The following is a 21,245-nucleotide window of genomic DNA, read 5'->3' on the forward strand; positions in this document are numbered from 1 at the left end:
TGCCTTTAAATGATAACTTTAATGGTGTGAGTGTTCTATATTTCTGATGGATACACCTACCTGTGGATTCCTCACCTAAAGAATTCTCCCCTCGCGCCAGCCTCGCCGGAAATTTCTTCTAGCTCTGCACATCGACGATGACGTCACAATCGCCCGACTCCACGCAATGCCGTATGACGTCATACAGGCAATAAGAAGCCCTCTTCGACGTGCAGACGTCCGTTCCCTTTTTTCCGTGCCTCCGAGTAACGTTTTTTCTTCGAGGCTCACAGGGAGCTACAGTTGCGTATCGACGGTTACAATGTCGCAACCAAGGAAATCCAGTTTCTGATGGATACAACTACCTGTGGATTCCTCACCTAATGAATACTCCCATGGCGCCAGCATTCGATGGAAATCTTCTTCCTAGCTTCTGCACGTCGACGAGGACGTCACATTTGCCCACGCGATGCCGTCTGACGTCATACAGGCAATAAGAGGTCCTCGCCGACGTCAGTTCCCTTTTTTCCGTGCATTCGAAACGGTTATCTTCGAGGGAGCTACTGTTGCTTTCGAAGTTACAGTGTGTTTTTCTGCTGCGTGTTTTTTCTCTGAGGTTACTATGTCTCAGAGGAAGTCTGGTTTCAAGCCCTGTCGGGAGTGTGGGGGCAAGATGTCCGTTACTGACCCACATTCGGACTGCTTATGGTGCTTAAGCTCCGACCACGACGTCGCAACATGTGATTTATGTCAACACATGAATCCGAAAGCCCTAAAAGAGCGAGAAGCCAAGCTCTTCATGGCGAAGTCAAAAAGGAAGGAGAAGAAACATCATAGGAAGTCCTCCTCGCCGAAGTCTCATCGGCGTCATCGAGACTCCCGGCGCCGTAGGGATTCACGGCGCCATTCGAGCAAGGAGAGGTCTCGATCGAGGTCGCCTTCGGCTCGGCATCGAAAGACTTGTGAGGTCAGTCCCACAGTCACTCCACATCCATCGACGCCGTTGCCTTCTCCAGCTTCGCCGATTTCGCCTGGGCAGACATCTTCAGTGGTTGAAGTGACGCAGCCTCAGGTGTTCTCTCCGGTGTCGCAGACGTCGAGGCTGGCGTCGGGGTCGCCTTCGATCCAGGCACCCCAGTATCAGGCTTTTCCTGCCCCTGGAGCCGATAATACCGCATTTTTGAATGCAATGTTTACCATCTTCCAGCAGATGGCTCCAGGCGGTGCTCCGACTGGTCCTTCGGGGCCGTTGGCTTTCACCTTGGGTGCTCCGGCACCGCTACGGCCAGCATCCTTCATGCCCTTTCTCCCCTTGGGGAATGTGGGCTCGGCGCCGGTGTCGGCTCCGGTGTCCGCTCCGGTGTCTCCAGAGGTTTCGGCCCCGGAGGTTTCCATCCCATCGACTTCGGGGTTTCGGCCAGTGACCCCGACAGGACCATCTGAGACTCCGAGACGCACCTCTCTTCATCCGGCTCCTAGCTCGGCGTCGAAGCTTCCTGTGGCGCCGGACATGGCGTCGGATGGGTCCGGCGATCGGCGTCATTCCTCGACTTCGGCAGATGCCATGTCGACGCCGCGTATTGAAGAGAGGCTACATTCTAGGAGACGTGCTCTCCGTCTCTTGGAGGAACAGGAATATCAACGGGTCTTGGAGGAAGGAGAAATTGAGGATTCTGGCGAGGGTCTTCATGGACTGGATACAGCTAGTTGGCTGGATACTTCCCCTGAGTGGGACTTGTCATCTCCAGGGGAGTATACTGAGGAGGCAGCCACTTTTCATGCTGTAGTAAGAAAGGCAGCTAACTTCCTCGAACTGCCTTTGCCGGTAGCGGAGGCGAAACAGAATTTATTAACTGAGGTCCTACATCCGGCCTCTACTGCGGCAGAGCCTCTTTTACCATTTAACGAGGCTTTGCTTGATCTGGTATTGGAGGTTTGGAAGAAGCCGGTATCTTCGTCGGCTGTTAATAGGGCTGTGGCCAGGAGGTATCGGGCTGCACCATCTGACCCTGGCTTTCTGTCCAGACACCCTACGCCGGAGAGCTTGGTGGTCCAGGCTTCCTGTTCTGCTAGATCTGCGCCTGGATCTTTTCCGACAGAGCCGGGGGACAGAGACTCCAAAAAGTTGGACTCACAATCGAAGAAAATATTCTCGTCCTGTAGCATGGCATTGAAGTCCACCAACGCTACATGTATCTTGGGGAGGTACATCTATGCTCTTATGGATGAAATAACATCATCGCATACAGAGCTTCCCCAAGGACTCTTGAATATCGTGTCGGATGCTCAGGCTGCTGCAACCCAGGTTATCCAATCTGGGTTGGATACAACTGACTCAGTGGCTAGAGCGATGGGCACGGCGGTGGTTGCGAGGAGATAGGCTTGGCTTCGCAACTCAGGGTTCTCTTCGGACGTGCAGTCGACCCTGTTGGACCTCCCGTTTGATGGGGACAAACTTTTTGGGGCCAAAGTGGATTCGGCCTTGGAAAGGTTTAAAGAAAGCAGGGCCACAGCCAAGTCATTAGGACTGCAAGCTGCTTCTTCTGCCTCCTCCAGGTTTTTTAGGAGGTTTCGTGGATTTGGACGTGGCTCTTCCTCCTCTTCCTTTCGGGGGAGATTCCAACAACCTGCCTCTTCTCTCACCTTTAGATAAATTAGAGGGAGGGGTAGGGTCCGCACCAGGGGAGCCTCTCAGCAGCACTCTGCCTCTTCCTCGTCCTCTGGAGGGGTGCAGCAGGGGAAGTAGCCTTAGGCTTCCACTAATTCCCACTCACTCCTCTCCTGTAAGGGGAAGGTTACTGCATTTTCTTCACAAGTGGGAAGCTATTACATCAGACACTTGGGTTATCAGCATTGTGAGAAAAGGCTACACCCTTCCCTTTCGGGAGTTTCCACCCCCCATCCCGCCCCGCCCATCTTATTGTTCAAAAGAACACCTCCTGTTTTTAGAACAGGAGGTTCAAGTCCTCCTCTCAAAGGGCGTGGTGGAGTTGGTTCCGGAGCAGGAAAAGGGTCAAGGTTGTTACTCAAGGTACTTCCTGATCCCCAAGAAGGATGGTCGATTGCGTCCAATTCTGGACCTGAGGATTTTGAATTGGTTCCTCAAACAGGAAAAGTTCAAGATGCTGACCCTAGCTCAGGTGCTGTTGGCGTTGAACAAGAGAGATTGGATGGTGTCTGTCGACTTGCAGGATGCTTATTTTCATATCCCGATACTCAAGTCGCACAGGAAGTATCTCCGGTTTGTGGTGGGGTCGCAGCACTATCAGTTTGCGGTCCTCCCGTTCGGTCTTACTTCGGCATCTCGAGTCTTCACGAAGGTGATTTCGGTGGTTGCGGCAGAGCTCAGAAGGAAGGGGATAGCAGTATTCCCTTACTTGGACGACTGGTTGATCAAAGCCAAGTCCCTGGAGCTTGTGTTGCATCATCTGCAGTCGACAACCCAGTTGTTGTTCGACCTGGGCTTTTCGGTGAACGTGCCCAAATCTCACCTAGAGCCCTCTCAACGCCTCCTGTTCATAGGGGCAGTACTGGATACAACATTGGATCGAGCCTTTCCTCCGCCTCAGCGGATTCAATATATTCAGGAGTTGGTTCCAATGTTTCGAAGTGGAGCGGTCGTTCCAGTCCTCAAGGTCCTTCGTCTGCTCGGTCTGTTTGCCTCCTGCATACTGTTGGTCACGCATGCTCGCTGGCACATGAGGGCTCTTCAGTGGTGCCTCCGAAGGCAGTGGTCTCAACACAAAGGAGATCTCGAAGGTTCTGTGAAGATCTCCAGAGATGCTGCTGTGGACTTGGAGTGGTGGATTGCGGGCAGCAATCTTTCGCAAGGAAGGCCGTTCACGCAGTCGCCACCAGTGACCACGGTCATAACGGATGCTTCCACTCTAGGGTGGGGAGCTCATCTGGGGGATCTGGAGATCAAAGGGCTTTGGTCCCCAGAGGAACAGATTTTTCATATCAATCTGTTGGAGTTGCGGGCTGTACGTCTGGCTCTCAAGGCCTTCCTCCCATCCCTTCGCGGTCAGTCGGTTCAGGTCCTGACGGACCATACTACCGCGATGTGGTATATAAACAAACAGGGAGGCGTAGGGTCGTACCTTCTCTGCAGAGAAGCTCTTTGACTATGGTCCTGGGCAAAGGACCATCAGATTTGCTTGGTAGCAAATCATCTGGCCGGAGTCTTGAATGTACGTGCGGATGGTTTCAGTCGCCATTTCTCGGCCGACCACGAGTGGCGTCTCCATCCAGATCAAGTCCGTCTAATCTTCCAATTGTGGGGGGTTCCTCGGATAGATCTGTTTGAGACCCTGGAGAACTCGCACTGTCCGTTATTCTGCAGCCTCCAGTATCCGGTGCAGGGGGCTTTAGGGGACGCGTTTCAGAGAACCTGGTGCGACCAGTTGCTTTACGCGTTCCCCCCCCCCCCATACCCTTGATTCCTCGAGTATTGAGGAAAATTCGCCAAGACCGGGCCCAAGTAATCTTAATAGCTCCGGATTGGCCAAGGAGGGTGTGTTATTCCGACCTTCTCCAACTCTCAATGTGCCCTCCGCTCCGTCTCCCTCTCAGGGCAGACCTCCTTTCGCAGTCGCAGGGGCAGGTTTTACACCCCAACCTCCAGAGTCTGCACCTACATGCCTGGAGATTGAACGGGGCAACCTGAGTTCCTTCTCTCTCCCGCCTGATGTAGCGGATGTTATCTTAGCGGCCAGGCGACACTCCACTAAAACTATCTACACTAATAGGTGGTCTAAATTTGTGTTATGGTGTGGAGAGAGACAGATTGATCCCTTAGGCGCTCATTTGTCGGATGTTTTATCTTTTGCTTTGTCTTTAGCGCAGAAAGGTTGTGCAGTGGCTACTATTAAAGGTTACTTGTCTGCCTTGTCAGCCTTCATTTGTCTTCCAGACCAACCATCGTTATTTAAATCTCCTATAGTACTTAGATTCTTGAAGGGCCTTATGAATAAATACCCTCCAAACCTTTTGTTATGCCTCAATGGGATTTGTCCTTAGTCCTGACTTTCCTTATGGGGTCCCCTTTTGAGCCTATGCATTCTTGTCCATTAAGGTTCTTATTTATTAAGACAGTTTTCCTGGTGGCCATAACATCTGCAAGGAGAGTGAGTGAGTTGCAGGCTTTATCGGTAAAACCCACTTATACAACTTTTTATGGGGATAAGGTGGTGTTGAGGACCAAGGCTGCTTTCCTTCCGAAGGTTGTTTCACCCTTCCATTTGGCTCAAACAATTACTCTGTCCACGTTCTATCCTCCACCTCATCCTTCAAAGGAAGAAGAGAGACTTCATCGCTTGGACCCAAAGAGGGCGTTAAGCTTCTTCATAGACAGAACGAAGGATTTCAGGCTGGATGATCAGCTTTTCATCGGATACGTGGGCAAGAGGAGAGGAAAGGCAGTCCACAAGAGAACACTCTCCAGGTGGGTTGTTCTTTGCATTAAAATTTGTTACTCTTTAGCAAAGAAGGATCCTCCTGATGGTATTAGAGCCCATTCCAACAGGGCTAAGTCGGCCACTTCGGCCTTGGCTAGGGGTGTTCCTGTGGTCGACATCTGCAAGGCCGCAACTTGGTCGTCCCTTCACACTTTTGCGAAGCATTACTGCTTGGACTCTGAGGTCAGAAGGGACGGCCATTTTGCACGGTCAGTGCTGCAGGATTTCTTGGTTTGACCATACAGGCACCCACCACCGGGCGTGGTACTGCTTTGGGACTCTCTTCATTAGGTGAGGAATCCACAGGTAGTTGTAGCCATCAAAAGGACGAGTTACTTACCTTCGGTAGCGACTTTTCTGGTGGATACATTAGCTACCTGTGGATTCCTCACGGTCCCACCCGCCTCCCCGTGCCTTTTTGGTCTTACCAAGTAATCCTTGGGTGTGCTCCTCTTGGTTTTGAGGACTGGTGTAGATTATGTATATATGGATATTTGTATATATATATATTTATTTGTGTATATACATATTTAGTGTATATATGTATTGTTTAAAAAAAAAAAAAAGGTTTTATTAAATCTATAGCCATCTTCTTGCAATGATGTGTAGTTTGCGATGTTATGAAATGTTGCCTTTATTTTTCATTACATGGGATTATTGTTCTCAGGCACGTAGAAAATGTTGGTACTGACGTCGGCGAGGACCTCTTATTGCCTGTATGATGTCAGACGGCGTCGCGTGGGCAAATGTGACGTCCTCGTCGACGTGCAGGAGCTAGGAAGAAGATTTCCGTCGAATGTTGGCGCCATGGGAGTATTCATTAGGTGAGGAATCCACAGGTAGCTAATGTATCCACCAGAAAAGTCGCTACCGAAGGTAAGTAACTCGTTCTTTAAGCCTTGTAACCAGTGCGGGGGTCGAATGTCGGTTACCGATCCCCATGAGAATTGCTTCTGGTGCCTTAGCTCCGACCATGAGGTCGAGTCATGCGGCTACTGCCAGCGCATGAACCAGAAGGCACTCAAGGAAAGAGAGGCAAAATTGTTCTTGGCCCGTTCCAAGAAAAAGAAGGAGAGGTGTCATCGGAGAGAGTCCTCTTCAAGATCCACGAGGGCTCTTCATCGCCATGGTGACTCTCGGCGCCGTCCGACGTGGGAGTTTAGCCCGACCGTCACCCCTCCACCTCCTACGACTCCGACTTCACCAGGGTCGGTTTTCGAGGTAGAGCCTCTTCAGAGGCCAGAGGGTTCTCCTAGCCAGGAGTTGCCTGGCCCATCTACGGCATCTATGCCGGTGCAACAGCAATACCTGGTTTTCCCGGCGCCAGGTACGGATCCTGTGGCGCCGGGTGGGAGGACAAGCAGGTCAGTCCGGCCCTTTGGCCTTTATTTTGGGTGTCCCGGCGTCTTATAAGCCGACACCTTTCACACCATTTTTGTCTGCTGCAGCCGAAGCGGCGCCGATGCCCTTGACGTCGCCTAGGAGACCTGTTACACCTGCTACGGCGCCGATGGATTCGTCTCGGATCCAATCCACAGTCAAGGTTCCTGTGGAGCCGGAGGGTCCGGCGTCGGATGGATCTGAGGTTTGACACCGACGAAGATCTTCGGCGTCGGCCGACGCCTTATCGACGCCGGTTCTCAAGTCTAGACTTCTATCCAGACGTCTGGCTTTGCGCCTTCTGGAAGAGGAAGAATACAGCAGACAACACCTGGAAGAGGGTGAGATCTTGGAGCCTTCCGGTGACTTTCGAGACTGGATACTGCAAGTGGTATCGATGCTTCCCCTGGGGAGTATACTGAGGAGGCTGCGTCTTTTCATGCGGTAATACGGAAGGCTGCAGACTTCTTAGATCTTCCTCTTCCGGCTGCGGAGGTGAAGAGGAACCTTTTGACAGAGGTGTTACATCCAACTTCTGTGACGGCAGAGCCTCGCTTGCCTTTTAATGACGCTCTTCTAGATCCTATCATAGACATTTGGAAGAAACCTGTGTCTTTGGCAGCTGTCAACAGGGTGGTAGCACGACGCTATCGGACGGCTCCTAGTGACCCTGTCTTCCTCTACAAGCATCCAACACCGGAGAGCTTGGTAGTTTAGGCCTCCTGTTCTTCCAGGTCCTCTCCTGGCTTGTTTCCTGGAACTCCTGCGGACAGGGAATCGAAGAAAATTGACCTATCTGCCAAAAAGGCCTTTTCTTCATGTAGTATGGCCTTAAAGTCAACCAACGCAAACTGCATATTGGGACGTTATATTCATGCCCTTATGGAGGAAGCAAAAGGCCATCCGAACTTGTCACAGGAAGTGTTACAATTACTGATGGACGCTCAGGCGGCGGTGACCCAGGTGATCCAGTCTGGGTTGGACACTTCGGACTCAGTGGCAAGAGCTATGGGCACGTACATAGTTTCCGGACGACAATCTTGGTTACGTTCCTCTGGCTTCTCAAAGGATGTGCAGGCGACTCTCCTTGATCTGCCCTTTGATAGCGAAAAACTCTTTGGAACGAAGGCAGATTCTGCTCTAGAACGATTTAAAGAGAGCAGAGCCACAGCGAGGTCGCTAGGACTTCAATCAGCTGCCTCCTCCTCCTCCTCCTTTAGATCTTATAGGAGGTTTAGGGGTTTTGGACGTGGCTCCTCCTTTCATGGCAGATTTCAAGGACCACAACAAACTGCAAGCTCCCTGACACACAGATCCTTCAGGGGCAGGGGCAGAGTCCGTACAAGAGGAGCCACCCAGCAGCACTCTGCCTTTTCCTCTTCCTCTGGAGGGGTACAGCAGGGAAAGCAACCTTAGTCCTCCACCACTCCCTGTCTACTTGTCTCCAGTAGGGGGGAGACTTGCTAATTTTCTTCCAATGTGGGAGTTTATAACAACAGACTCTTAGGTCATCAACATTGTGAAGAGGGGGTAAGCTCTTCCCTTTCGGGAGTTCCCTCCTCCCTTCCCTCTCCGCCCATCCTTCTGTTCGGAAGACCATCTTCTGTTACTGCAACAGGAGGTGTTATCACTATTGGCAAAGGGCGCAGTGGAGTTGGTTCCCGAGCAGGAGAGGGGTCAGGGCTGTTATTCAAGGTACTTCCTGATCCCCAAAAAGGATGGTCGGTGAAGACCAATTCTGGACTTGAGGATTTTGAATTGGTTCCTCAGGCAGGAAAAGTTCAAAATGCTGACCCTTTCACAGGTTCTTTTGGCGTTGAACGAAGGAGATTGGATGGTGTCTGCCGATTTGCAGGACGCATATTTCCATATTCCGATCCTCAAATCGCACAGGAAGTATCTCCGGTTTGTGGTGGGATCGCAGCATTATCAGTTTGCGGTCCTCCCGTTTGGTCTTACTTCAGCACCTCAAGTCTTCACAAAGGTGATTGTGGTGGTTGCGGCAGAGCTCAGAAGAAGGGGGATAGCGGTGTTTCCCTATCTGGACGATTGGTTGATCAAAGCCAAGACTCCGGAGCTCGTGCGGCGTCCTCTCCAGTCGACAACTCAATTGTTGTACGACCTGGGTTTTTCTATCAATGTGCCCAAATCTCACCTGGAGCCCTCTCAATGCCTCCTGTTCATAGGGGCAGTATTGGACATGACATTGAATCGGGCCTTTCCTCCGCCCCAGCGGGTTCAGGACATTCAGGCGCTGATTCCAATGTTTCGAAATGGAGCGGTAGTTCCAGTCCTCAAGGTCCTTCGTCTGCTCGGTCTGTTTGCTTCTTGCATACTGCTGGTCACTTATGCACGCTGGCACATGAGGGCTCTTCAGTGGTGCGTCCGCAGGCAGTGGTTTCAGCACAAAGGGGATCTCGAGGAATCGATAAAGATCTCCAGAGACACTGCAGTGGATCTTCAGTGGTGGGCAGCGGTCGGCAACCTGTCACAAGGAAGGCCTTTCTCGCTACCGCCACCAGTGGTCACAGTGGTAACGGATGCTTCCACTCTAGGGTGGGGAGCTCATCTGGGAGACCTGGAGGTCAAAGGCCTTTGGTCTCCAGTGGAACAGAGATTTCACATTAATCTGTTGAAATTGCGGGCAGTACATCTGGCGCTCAAGGCCTTCCTCCATTCCATTTGCGGTCAGTCAGTCCAGATCCTAACGGACAATACTACCGCGATGTGGTATATCAACAAGCAGGGAGGAGTGGGATCGTACCTTCTCTGCAGAGAAGCTCTTCGACTCTGGTCCTGGCTTCAGGACCACAAGATCTGCTTGGTAGCACATCATTTGGCCGGGGCTCTGAATGTGCGTGCGGACGTTCTCAGTTGGCGCAACTCGGTTGACCACGAGTGGCGTCTTCATCCAGATCTGGTTCTGTACATCTTCCAGATGTGGGGATATCCACAGATAGATCTGTTTGCAACTCAGGAGAATGCGCAGTGCCTGCTATTTTGCAGCCTCCAGTATCCGGTGCAAGGAGCTTTGGGGGACGCGTTTCAGATGTCCTGGAAGGGTCAGTTGCTTTACGCGTTGCCTCCCATACCCTTGATTCCTCGAGTTCTGAGGAAGATCCGCCAAGACCGAGCCCAGGTCATCTTAATAGCTCCGGATTGGCCAAGAAGGGTGTGGTATTCAGACCTTCTCCAACTCTCTCAGTGCCCTCCGCTCCGTCTCCCTTACAGGGTGGACCTCCTCTCACAGTCGCAGGGGCAGATTCTACACCCCCACCTCCAGAGCCTGCACCTTCATGTCTGGAGATTGAACGTGGCAATCTGAGTGCTTTTTCTCTCCCACCAGAAGTGGTGGATGTTATTTTATCGGCCAGGCGACACTCCACCAAATCAATCTATGCAAGTCGTTGGGCTAAATTTGTATGCTGGTGTGGAGAGAACAGAATTGATCCCTTAAAGGCTCGTTTGTCTGACATATTGTCATTTGCTCTTTTCCTGGCACAGAAAGGTTGTGCGGTTACCACAGTCAAGGGATATTTATCTGCACTGTCTGCTTTTCTGTGCCTTCCTGATCAGCCTTCCTTATTTAAGTCTCCTATTGTATTAAGGTTTGTTAAGGGGCTTACTAACAAATTTCCACCATCACCATTTGTTATGCCTCAGTGGGACCTTAATTTGGTGTTAACATTTTTAATGGGGTCCCCTTTTGAGCCGATGTATTCTTGCTCTTTGCGGTTGCTAGTTCTCAAGACTGTGTTCCTGGTGGCCATAACATCGTCCACAAGGGTCAGTGAGCTTCAGGCTCTTAGTGTAGAGCCCCCTTTTCTTTCTTTTTATAGAGACAAAGTGGTGTTAAGGACCAAGGCGGCTTTCCTCCCGAAGGTTGTTACACCCTTTCACCTGGGGCAGTCTATTACTCTCTCTTCCTTTTACCCTCCACCTCATCCATCCAAGGAGGAAGAGAGGCTCCACCGGCTGGATCCACGAAGAGCGCTGAGCTTCTATGTCGACAGGACGAAGGAGTTCAGGCAAGATGATCAGCTCTTCGTTGGATACGTGGGGAAGAGGAAAGGTAGAGCTGTCCACAAGAGAACGCTATCCAGGTGGGTCATTCTATGTATTAAAATCTGTTATTCTTTGGCGAAGAAAGAACCACCTGTGGGGCTTCGTGCCCATTCCAACAGAGCTAAGGCTGCTTCTTCGGCTTTGGCTAGGGGTGTTCCTGTGGCTGACATCTGCAGGGCGGCGACTTGGGCGTCCCTCCATACTTTTTGTTAAGCCTTACTGTTTGGATTCTGAGGTTAGGAGGGATGGCCATTTTGCTCACTCGGTGCTGCAGGATTTCTTGGTTTGACCATTCGGGCACCCACCTCCGGAGGTAGTACTGCTTTGGGACTCTATTCTTCAGGTGAGGAATCCACAGGTAGGTGTATCCATCAGAAGAATAAGTTACTTACCTTCGGTAACGCTTTTTCTGGTGGATACAGTAACTACCTGTGGATTCCTCACGGTCCCACCCGCCTCCCCGCTGCCTTCTGGTCATACCATGAAATCCATGGGTGAGCATCCTTTGTCTTGTATATATGTATACACCTGAATCATGTATATAGTTGTGGTATGTATATATGCATATCTTTCTCTAATGTAGATAGTTCAAGGAAAACATGTTTGGACTTGACTGACATATTTTACTCTCATATAGAGCAGTTATTACTGTTACCTAATTTTATTTTTATTGTAATAAATGTTGTGTTTTCATTTAATTTGATATGACTATGTTCTCTTTGAGATCAATGTTCACCTGTTTGCCTCTATGGCACGTTAAAAATGGTGATAACTGACGTCTGCATGTCGACGAGGGCTTCTTATTGCCTGGATGTCGTCATACGGCGTCGCGTGGAGTCGGGCGTTTGTGACGTCATCTTCGACGTGCAGAGCTAGAAGAAATTTCCGTTGAGGCTGGCGCGAGGGGAGAATTCTTTAGGTGAGGAATCCACAAGTAGTTACTGTATCCACCAAAAAAAGCATTACCGAAGGTAAGTAACTTATTCGTTACAGCGATAATAAAAATACTCATGGACTGTGTTGGAGCAATCACCAAGCATGTACGTCACGTCAGACTCAGGGTTATTGGTTCTTGCAGTGCTCTGTAATTCTACGAAGGGTAGAGGGGTGCTAACAATAGTATTCTAACTACCTATTTACCGACATCTTCACCCCCAGAAAATGCAGCTAAGGCGAAAACAATAAAGCTAGGAGAGTTGGACACTTAGTTAAGTAGACAAGGCCGCATGACGCCGCGTCATTTGACTGTGGCTTTCCTTTTACGATCTGGTTTTGTAGTCCAGTTAGTTCGGTTGAACTGGCTGAACTAACACCGCATGTCCCAGAATCTATTAGCTTGTTAAAGAAACATTTGGGTCAACATAATATGAGTAGTCAAGAGCATTTAGTTTCTGCCCTCCGTTCGCTTTACTAGCTTCCCGTCACACAGCGCACTGAAGGGAGAGTCCTGCGCTTTTTTTGCAGAAAGCATTCTGGGCTGTCTCCAGACTGTCTTTCCAAGTGAAGAATATCTTCCTGCTTCTGTTCAGGCACGCCGGAATCATCCATTGTGTTCAGGCAACAACTATCAATAACAACTGTAAATTGGCAAATGTATTTCACCCTTTGCTGGCTGTCTACAAAACCCAGTTATTCAGAAGTTACTAGCAACACTTAATTTCTTGTCTTATTGAAAAAGTAGTTCCCCAAGTCTTTACACCACCACCTTATTTTCAGGCTTCGATAACTCAATAAAGTTATTTTTGTACGCTTCACTATTCATGAAATCTCTGTACTTTTTTTTCTTTTCAACGCAAAGGTATTCCACAAGCAATCATTTGCTCCAATGTTAGTTTGTAATCTAGAAAATATGCCATTTCCACCTCAAGCACCAACTAGCTCAGGAGCTAGGTACCTATAAGACAAGACTAGCTCTAAACAAAGGTAATTCAGCAATATGTATTAGCACAGAGAAACTGTTGGGTTTGAAGTGTGCCATAAAAATTGAATATTAATTTCTGACTTCTCCCTCTTCTACCAGGTGTATCATGTCCCACAGGATAGGTTTTTAATTAACAATTTTTTCCCGCATCACCGTACTGGTGACTGTGCACTTGCGTTAGCCTTCAGTGAACGTCGAACTGGATTGCAGAGTAATTCAGCAGCAGCAATGTACTTCATCTGAGAGTTTTAGATCCCAAGAAACCTCTAGGTGATCTTGGGTAAATTTATTCTGTGTCGTCCGGGATTAAATAAGTAAATTAGCAGCTCTTTCAGTAGTGATGTTTTCCACCAGCTCAAGTATGTATAGGATTTTTGTTATAATTTTCTAAACATCTTAACAAATGACACATGCTAAGCATATTATTGTAGATAGCGAAGACCCATGCATATCTCTTCTCCACTACACACATACTCCCAACCTCCTATGATTTTTCCATAAACCCACTATATTCTGTTTGTGGTGAGAGGGCATTTTCAGTTCTGCAGTACAATCATGTGAAAGTGCTGACCGTAACAAAGTCTGTTACGGCAATTTCTTTTCATGCGGTTTCCAGAGCGAATCCAACCATACAGAAGCAGAGCAATGATGTTCCACAGGCCCTGTGGCCATGCATCAATGTCCATGCCACCTTGAGAAAGACTACAACAGCAAAAGCCCAACTCAGCAAATTTCAGGGGATGAAGATGGCAGGAAAGCTTCAAGTAAACCCCAGATACCCTTTGGGCCGGATGATACAGGTGGCAGAGCAGCATAAATTTAACTTTGGTCATTACTACGTATCAGTATATCAGGCCAATCCTTATATTTAGGGGACATCCCTCTCTCTCAGCCACCTGCCACCAACCTCTTCACCTGCAATAATACCAAGGCTATGTACCTCCTGTGAGTAACAGGAGCCTCCTACACCCATACAAGTATAATTACCCTTGGATCTCGGGTTATTTCATGACCAATCAATGAGGTTTACACTGTGTAGACTTCTTCCCAGTAGGAGTGAACACCGGAGCAAGGCCAGGCAATGTGCAAGAAATTTGCCCCGCTGCTGTCTGCATTTAGCATACCCAGAACTCCTCACACACGCCGTTTTTGTAAGGAGCATGGCGTGTAATAAGCATGCTGCAGCATTTCCTAATGAATGATACAAAGTCCACTGCTTGGTGCCATTATGCCTGTTTGTGTGAAGCAAAATTTCCCATTAGGTCTGATATTTCAAGCTCCATTTCCTCCTCCCAGAGAGATTGTCTTCCCTGCATAGTGCGTGGGAACTCCCCCATTTCTGTATGGTACAGTGTAGAGAAGAATTCCTTTGTAGATGTAGCCATTATAGGTTTCTTCAGTGTGTTACAGGGTACGGGCGCCGTTGAAAAATCGGGAGTGACTGAGCGCAGTGCTCCCTTCGCTAAGCATTTAGTATAGAAAGATACCTAGTGGCGTGCAAAGGACATACCTGGAAAAAATCCCAGAGATATATAATTGATTATTGTCAGTTGGGCCATCATCTTTGGTTCATTTGTGACTCATATCCAAGGGTGTTGTCAGAGGGGCAGGGTAGAGGAGTACAGTACACACACATCCCCACTCGTCTTGTTAGCTTACTCCAGGCCCTGGACAGACAGACAGCCATGCCGATATTCAGGGTGCAGTGTTGTGCGGGGCCCTGATCAATTACCATAGTGGACTCTGAGGGACCAACTCAGGCTTTAGTCAATTACATGTACTGTCGGTGGATGTTTTACATTCACATACATGTATTTTTTAATCAAGCTTAGCCAATTCTGTGTGCCATAGTGTATGTGGTAAATGCACTGCTTAATTTATAAAAATAAAAATAAAATACTAATAAGTATAAGGTTCCAAATTATCAAGCCTGCCTATTCCTGGTTTCTCCTCATGACTTTGTTTCTACCACCGACACTGCCTGTCTCTTTATCTCTTAGTTTTGCTAGTTATTTCTCATTTGTGCTTTTTTCTTTTTGTTAAAGTTCCCTGTTTTCCTCTTCATCGTTTTTTTCCAGTTTCTGCATTTCTCTCTCTCTTTTTATGGGAAAATTAAGTCCTTGCTCAAAAATGAGCACCAAGCCCCACCACATGCAAGCAGCTGCACAAATGAAACACTGGGCAAATGACAGAAGCCTCTGTTCCACTATATTATTTGATTACCTGTTTGGATAACATGTATCCTTTCTTTCTTTTGTTTTTTCAGACAGCACAATTGAGAAGAAGGACATTTTTACTTTCTCCCAGGATCTGCTTAGTTGAAATCCGAGAAGTTGGAAAATGAGATTAAAAACAACACTTTCAAAGGAACCTAAACATATCCTTTCAAATTCAAAAACATTCATTTTGGACTTGCAGCACTTCATTTTGTTAAGAAGCTATTCCACTTCATTTAGTTTTTTTGTCCCTAGAAGTGTATAGTACTTTCTCTAACAGCTGGTCATTGAAATAATATAATTTCACTGAACACAATCACGAGTCAGACATGTATGATATAGCTCTAAGTTGCGATTCATATATTTGGAGAAATGTTTGTATCTATGTAGAAGCTGAACTGCTAGCATTTTGCTGTCTTCTTAACCAGTGGTTCTTGACCTGTGGTCCCTGAACACCTGTGAATCCACGTCACACAAGTATATCCAACTAAATGTAGTAGGTATGATTGGTGGCCTAAATTGAAGCATTGGTATGCACCAACAAAAAAAAGTATGGATTAAAGTACAACAACAAAATTATTTCTTAAAGTCTAGCATATCAGTTCATTTTATAGAAATGTTGATCTTTTGTAACTTTTTTTGTTTATGAACTAAAAGTATTTCACATTTGGGTACTGGTTTGATGTGTTCTTGTTTTCTGAATTTTTGTGTAATATTTGAGTTTCAATTCATAGAATTTGCTTAGGAGATAGTCCCCAGCTTGTAGTTGTGATTCACTGGGGATCCAAAAAAGTAAAAAAGTTAATAAGTAATGTCTTATACCATTAAAGAACCAAAATGCGCTCTACAGATGATGAGAGAATAGCCAATATTTTTTTCTTTAAAGCACTAGAATGTAATGAGAATATTTATTTATATATATAAATGCGGTCTTTGGTTGACAGTCAGGTTACCCTGCGTCCAAGCAGTGACCCTCACTCTAGTCATGGTAAAGGAGAATCACCCTCAGTTATCCCCCACTTACCCCCCCTTGGTAGCTTCGCACGAGCAGGCAGGCTTAACTTCAGAAGCCATGTGTAAAGTATTTGTACCAACACACACTAAAACTTAGTTAAAACACTACAAAATGACACAACACAGGTTTAGAAAAATAGATAATATTTATCTAATCAAAACAAGACCAAAGACAAAAACCCAACATACACAAGTCAAGATATGAATTTTAAAAAGAATAAGGCCCTCATTTCGCCCTCAGCGGTCTTTTTCAAAGACCGCCGAGGATCCGCCGTGCTGAAGACCGCCAGTGCAGCCGGTTTTCCGCACAGCGTATTATGACTGCGGCAGCCCTCCGTCCTTTTTCGGACGGAGAGCCACCAGCAGCCATACTGGCGGTCTGCGGAGAAGTGTAGGTTGCTCCAACTTCACCGCCCGTCGTCAGAACACCGCCGACCGAATCACGTCTCATGATTCAGTGTGGCGGTGTTCTGGTGACGGGGTGCTGGTGGTGGAGCAGCCCCCATGGATTCCATCCCCTCCTGGAGGATCAACGGACAAGGTAAGTTGATCGTCCGTCAGGGGAGGGGGGTGGCTGGGTGTTGTGTGTTGTGTGCGTGCATGGGGGTGTGCGTGTTAGTATGTAGAGGGGGTGTGTGAGTGCGTGTATGCATGCAGGTGGTGTGTTGTGTCTATGGGAAATGTGTGCGGGTCGGTCTGTGTGCACGTCTGTATGTGTGCAGGTATGTGTTGTTGCAGTGTATGTGTGCGTGTAGGGGTGTGTGTCTGTGCATGGTGGGGGTAGGGAGGGAGTGTGTGTATGTGCATGTTGGGGGTAGGGGTGGGGAGAGGGGTCCTGCCACCTTTGGGGGGTGGCAGGGACGTTGGAGGTCTGGGGGGAGTACTCAGGGGAGGGGGGTGGGAGAGACCCCTATTAGTGCCAGGGAAGGAATTCCCTGGCACTGATAGTGCCTACCGCCATGGAATTCGTGGCGGTTCCAAATCACCCGAAATCCATGGCGGTATGCAGGGTTGTGATGCTGCCGGCGGTCTGGTGATGGCCGCCGGGCTGGAGACCGAAGTCTCCAGCCCAGCGGTTGTCACCGCCCTGGCGGTCGGAGTGGAGAAGTGACGGATGACCATGGCGGTAACCGCCATGGTCATAATTACATTTTTTTTCCGCTGGCCTTTGGCGGTATTACCGCCACTTCTCCCCCGTCCGCCAGGGCTGTAATGAGGGCCTAAGAGTCCTAAATCCTTTAGAAATCAGTGAGAACGCTATTAGCACACAAAAGTACCTGGGTAGCGTAATAATAAAGCCGCACGGGCGAGTGTGCATCGGAAAAGGCCAGCAATGCGTCGATTTCTCACTCGCAATCGAGAACGTACGTTGTTCCTCCTTCGGTCGGGTCGGGGTGCGTCATTTCTACTCTCCCACAAGAGAGCGATGCATCGATCTGAAGGGGGACTTTGGGTCCGGTCAGGCTTTGCTTTGATTTTCCCCGCCCAGCGATGTTGTCAAAATCCGGTAGCACGTTGTCAAGAAACTGCACTGCGTGGGGGCTTGCGTCATTAACAGCAGATGCTGCAGGTGTTGTGCCTTGTTTCTCCAGCCGTGTTGCATCGATCTTCCAGCCACGATGGAGGTGGAGCTATCGATGTTAGCCACGAGGCTAGCAACGCGTCGTTTTCCAGCCACGAGGCGGGTGGTGTGTCAAAAGTTTCCCCGCACTGCAGTCTTTGTGTGGATTTTTGTCCTTTTTCACCAGCTACACCTTTCAAGCGCCCAGAGACAGGTTAGGGGACCACTTGGCAGGCAGGACTCAGCAGAAAGCCCAGGTGCTGGCAGAGAGCAGTCTTTGATGCCCCTGAGACTTCAACAAGAGGAGGCAAGCTCAGTTCAAGCCCTTGGAGATTCTTCACCAGTGGAAAGTGACACAAAAGTCAGTCATTGTCCTCTCTCAAGCAGAAGCAGCTACTGCAGGCCAACCCAGCAAAGCACAGTCACAGGCAAAGAGGCACTACTCCTCATCCATCTTCTCCAGCTCTTCTCCTTGGAAGAGGTTCCTCTTGGTTCCAGAAGTAATCTGATTTTCAGGAGTTTTGGTTGCTCTTCTTAAACCACTTTTATGCCTTTGAAGTAGGCCTACTTCAAAGAGAAGTGTGTTGTTTTCAAGATCCTGCCTTGCCCAGGCCAGGCCCTAGACACACACCAGGGGGTTGGAGACTGCATTGTGTGAGGGCAGGCACTGTCCTTTCAGGTGTAAGTGACCACTCTTCCCCTCCCTTCAGCCCAGATGCCCATCAGGATATGCAGGCTACACCCCAGCTCCCTTTGTGCAGGGAAATCTATTACCTAGCAGACCCGTGACTGAGATGTAGTCGGACTTGTACTCCATCTGTGGATTCTGCTTCTGCTTCCAGTTCACGGCCACTCCTTCCTGTTCTGGGCCGCCGCGACGCAGACGAGAGAGCTGCGGCGCAGTGCCGCGAGAAAGCAGGGTGGCCGGGGGCAACGAGTGCCGCGGCTGGGTGCCACGGGTGCCGCGAGACGCAAACCGGAGCCGGCGCTGAAAACCGCAGCCGGGAACCACAGAACTACGAGAACAGCGAGAGTCGCAGGCGAGAGCCAGGAACACCATGAGATATGGACTGGAGCCGGCATGCAGGGAGCCAAGCGGCCGAACGGGACTGGGAGGACTGCGGTAAGAGGCAGAAGTGCTGCTTGGGTGTTCTTTTGCTCCCCGGCATCCCCCGCCCTTCCCTTTCCCTTTGTGCCACTGTCTAGAGGAGAGGTGCAAACAGCCCAACTGACCCAGACAGAGAATGTACAAACAAGCTGAGTCACAGAATGGTCTAAGCAAGAAAATGCCTTCTTTCTAAAAGTGGCATTTTCAAACACACAGTCTAAAAAACAACTTCACTAAAAGATGTGTTTTTAAATTGTGAGTTCAGAGCCCCAAACTCCCCATGTCTATCTGCTCCCAAAGGGAATCTGAGCTTTATTAATAGTTAAACGCAGCCTCCATGTTAACCTATGAGAGAGATAGGCCTTGCAACAGTGAAAACCGATTTTGGCAGTATTTTTACTGTCAGGACATGTAAAACACATAAGTACATATCCCAAATTTTAACATACACTGCATCCTGCCCATGGGGCTACCTAGGGTCTACCTTAGGGGTGCCTTTCATGTATAAAAAGGAAAAGTTTGGGCCTGGCAAGTGGGCCCACTTGCCAAGTCGAATTGACAGTTTGAAACTGCACTCACAGACACTGCAATGGCAGGTCTGAGACATGTTTACAGGGCTACTAATGCGGGTGGCACAACTAGTGCTGCAGGCCCACTAGTAGATATGCTTTACAGGCCCTGGGCACTTCTACTGCACTTTACTAGGGACTTACTAGTAAATCAAATATGCCAATCATGGATAAGCCAATGTACACATATAATTTAGAAAGGGAACACTTACCCTTTAGCACTGGTCAGCAGTGGTAAAGTGTCCAGAGCAAACAAAACAGCAAAAACAGAGTCCAGCACACAGAAACAACCTGGGAAGTAGCGGCAAACAGTTAGGGGAGACCATGCCAATGATGCCAAGGCTAACAATATATAAATATATGTTCGGTGGCATGTGTAGCTGCAGATACACATGCTTTGCATAGTCCGCCGTCTGGTGTTGGGTCGGAGTGTTACAAGTTGTTTTTCTTCGAAGAAGTCTTTTCGAGTCACGAGACCGAGGGACGACTCCTCCTTTGGTTCCATGGCGCATGGGCGTCGACTCCATGTTAGATTGTTTTTTTTTCCGCCATCGGGTTCGGACGTGTTCCTTTTCGCTCCGTGTTTCGGGTCGGAAAGTTAGTCAGAATCAATGGAAAATTCGTCGGTATTGTTTCGTTCGGTATCGAGTTAGATTAGAGTCGACACCGAATCCAGAAGAGCTCCGGTAGCCCTTCGGGGTAATTTCGATCCCCCGTCGGGGCCTGGTCGGCCCGACCGCGTGCAACATCAAGACTGATGGAACGGACCCCGTTCCGATTCTGTCCTAAATGCCACAGTAAATATCCCTATACAGACCAACATTTGGTCTGTAACTTGTGCCTGTCACCCGAGCACAAAGAAGAGACGTGTGAGGCCTATCGAGCGTTTCGGTCGAAGAAAACGCTCCGAGACCGAAGAGCCAGAAGGTTACAGATGGCGTCCACGCCGACAGGACAACAAAGGTTCGAGGAAGAGGGAGAAGAAGAAGCATTCTCCATCCACAAATCAGATTCCGAAGAATTAGACGTCGAAGAAACCGTGAGTAAGACGTCGAAACAAACATCACAGGGAAAAAGACAAAGCCCAGGGGACGCCACTGCCAACAGGCCATGGCTCAACCCATAAAGTAGGTGACCGTCCATCGGCACCGAAGAAGGGCGAGATGGTGCCGAGATCGTCCGACTCCGGTCGAGACACAGGCACGCAGCAATCTCGGGACCAAGAAAGTGCCACAGAAAAGGGTCGACACCGAGATAGCGCGCCGAAGCTGCTCGGCACAGAGACATCGCCACCGAAGCTGCTCGGCACAGAGATAGCGGCACCAAAGATGGTCGACACCGAGAAGGTGCGACGCCGAAAAAGAGGAAAATCTCGTCTGAGCCGAAAATAACAAAAGGCACGGTTTCGGTGCCAAAACGCCCAGCAACCGAACCGAAAGCCAGTTCCTATTCAGAGGAACAATCGCTGTCCTCCCAACTACAAAAACACCGATTTGAGGAGGAATTAAAAGAAACAGACGTAGATCACACACAAAAGCGGATCTTTATACAAAGTGGGACAGGGAAGATCAGCACACTTCCCCCAATCAGAAGGAAAAGAAAACTAGATTTCCAAAACCAAGACAAGACACCACAAGCAAAAGTGGTAAAGAAGGTAACTCCACCACCCTCTCCACCACCAACAACTCATATATCACCGGCACTGACTCCGCCACAATCACCAGCTCATACCACCATGAGCCAAGATGATCAGGACGCATGGGATCTCTATGACGCTCCAGTATCAGACAATAGCCCTGAGTCGTACCCCACTAAGCCCTCACCGCCTGAGGACAGTACGGCATATGCACAGGTGGTAGCTAGGGCAGCAGAGTTTCATAATGTATTGCTGCACTCAGAGCCTATCGAGGATGACTTCCTCTTTAACACCCTGTCATCCACCCATAGCAATTATCAAAGCCTTCCTATGCTCCCGG

At 49.0% G+C, this 21,245-nt stretch overlaps 1 protein-coding gene across 3 annotated transcripts in view; it reads left to right on the forward strand.

Moving 5' to 3' along the window:
• IFT80 (intraflagellar transport 80) overlaps positions 1 to 21,245 on the forward strand; it is a 543,739-nt gene that overhangs the window by 37,482 nt on the left and 485,012 nt on the right. For all 3 annotated transcript variants that reach the window (XM_069213254.1, XM_069213255.1, XM_069213256.1), the window contains exon 2: positions 15,068 to 15,176. In XM_069213254.1, the coding sequence (XP_069069355.1) occupies positions 15,142 to 15,176 (35 nt within the window). In that variant the 5' untranslated portion in view covers positions 15,068 to 15,141. The remainder of the gene's footprint in view (positions 1 to 15,067; positions 15,177 to 21,245) is intronic.

Source organism: Pleurodeles waltl, chromosome 11, assembly GCF_031143425.1.
Source record: "Pleurodeles waltl isolate 20211129_DDA chromosome 11, aPleWal1.hap1.20221129, whole genome shotgun sequence".
Classification (NCBI taxonomy): domain Eukaryota; kingdom Metazoa; phylum Chordata; class Amphibia; order Caudata; family Salamandridae; genus Pleurodeles; species Pleurodeles waltl.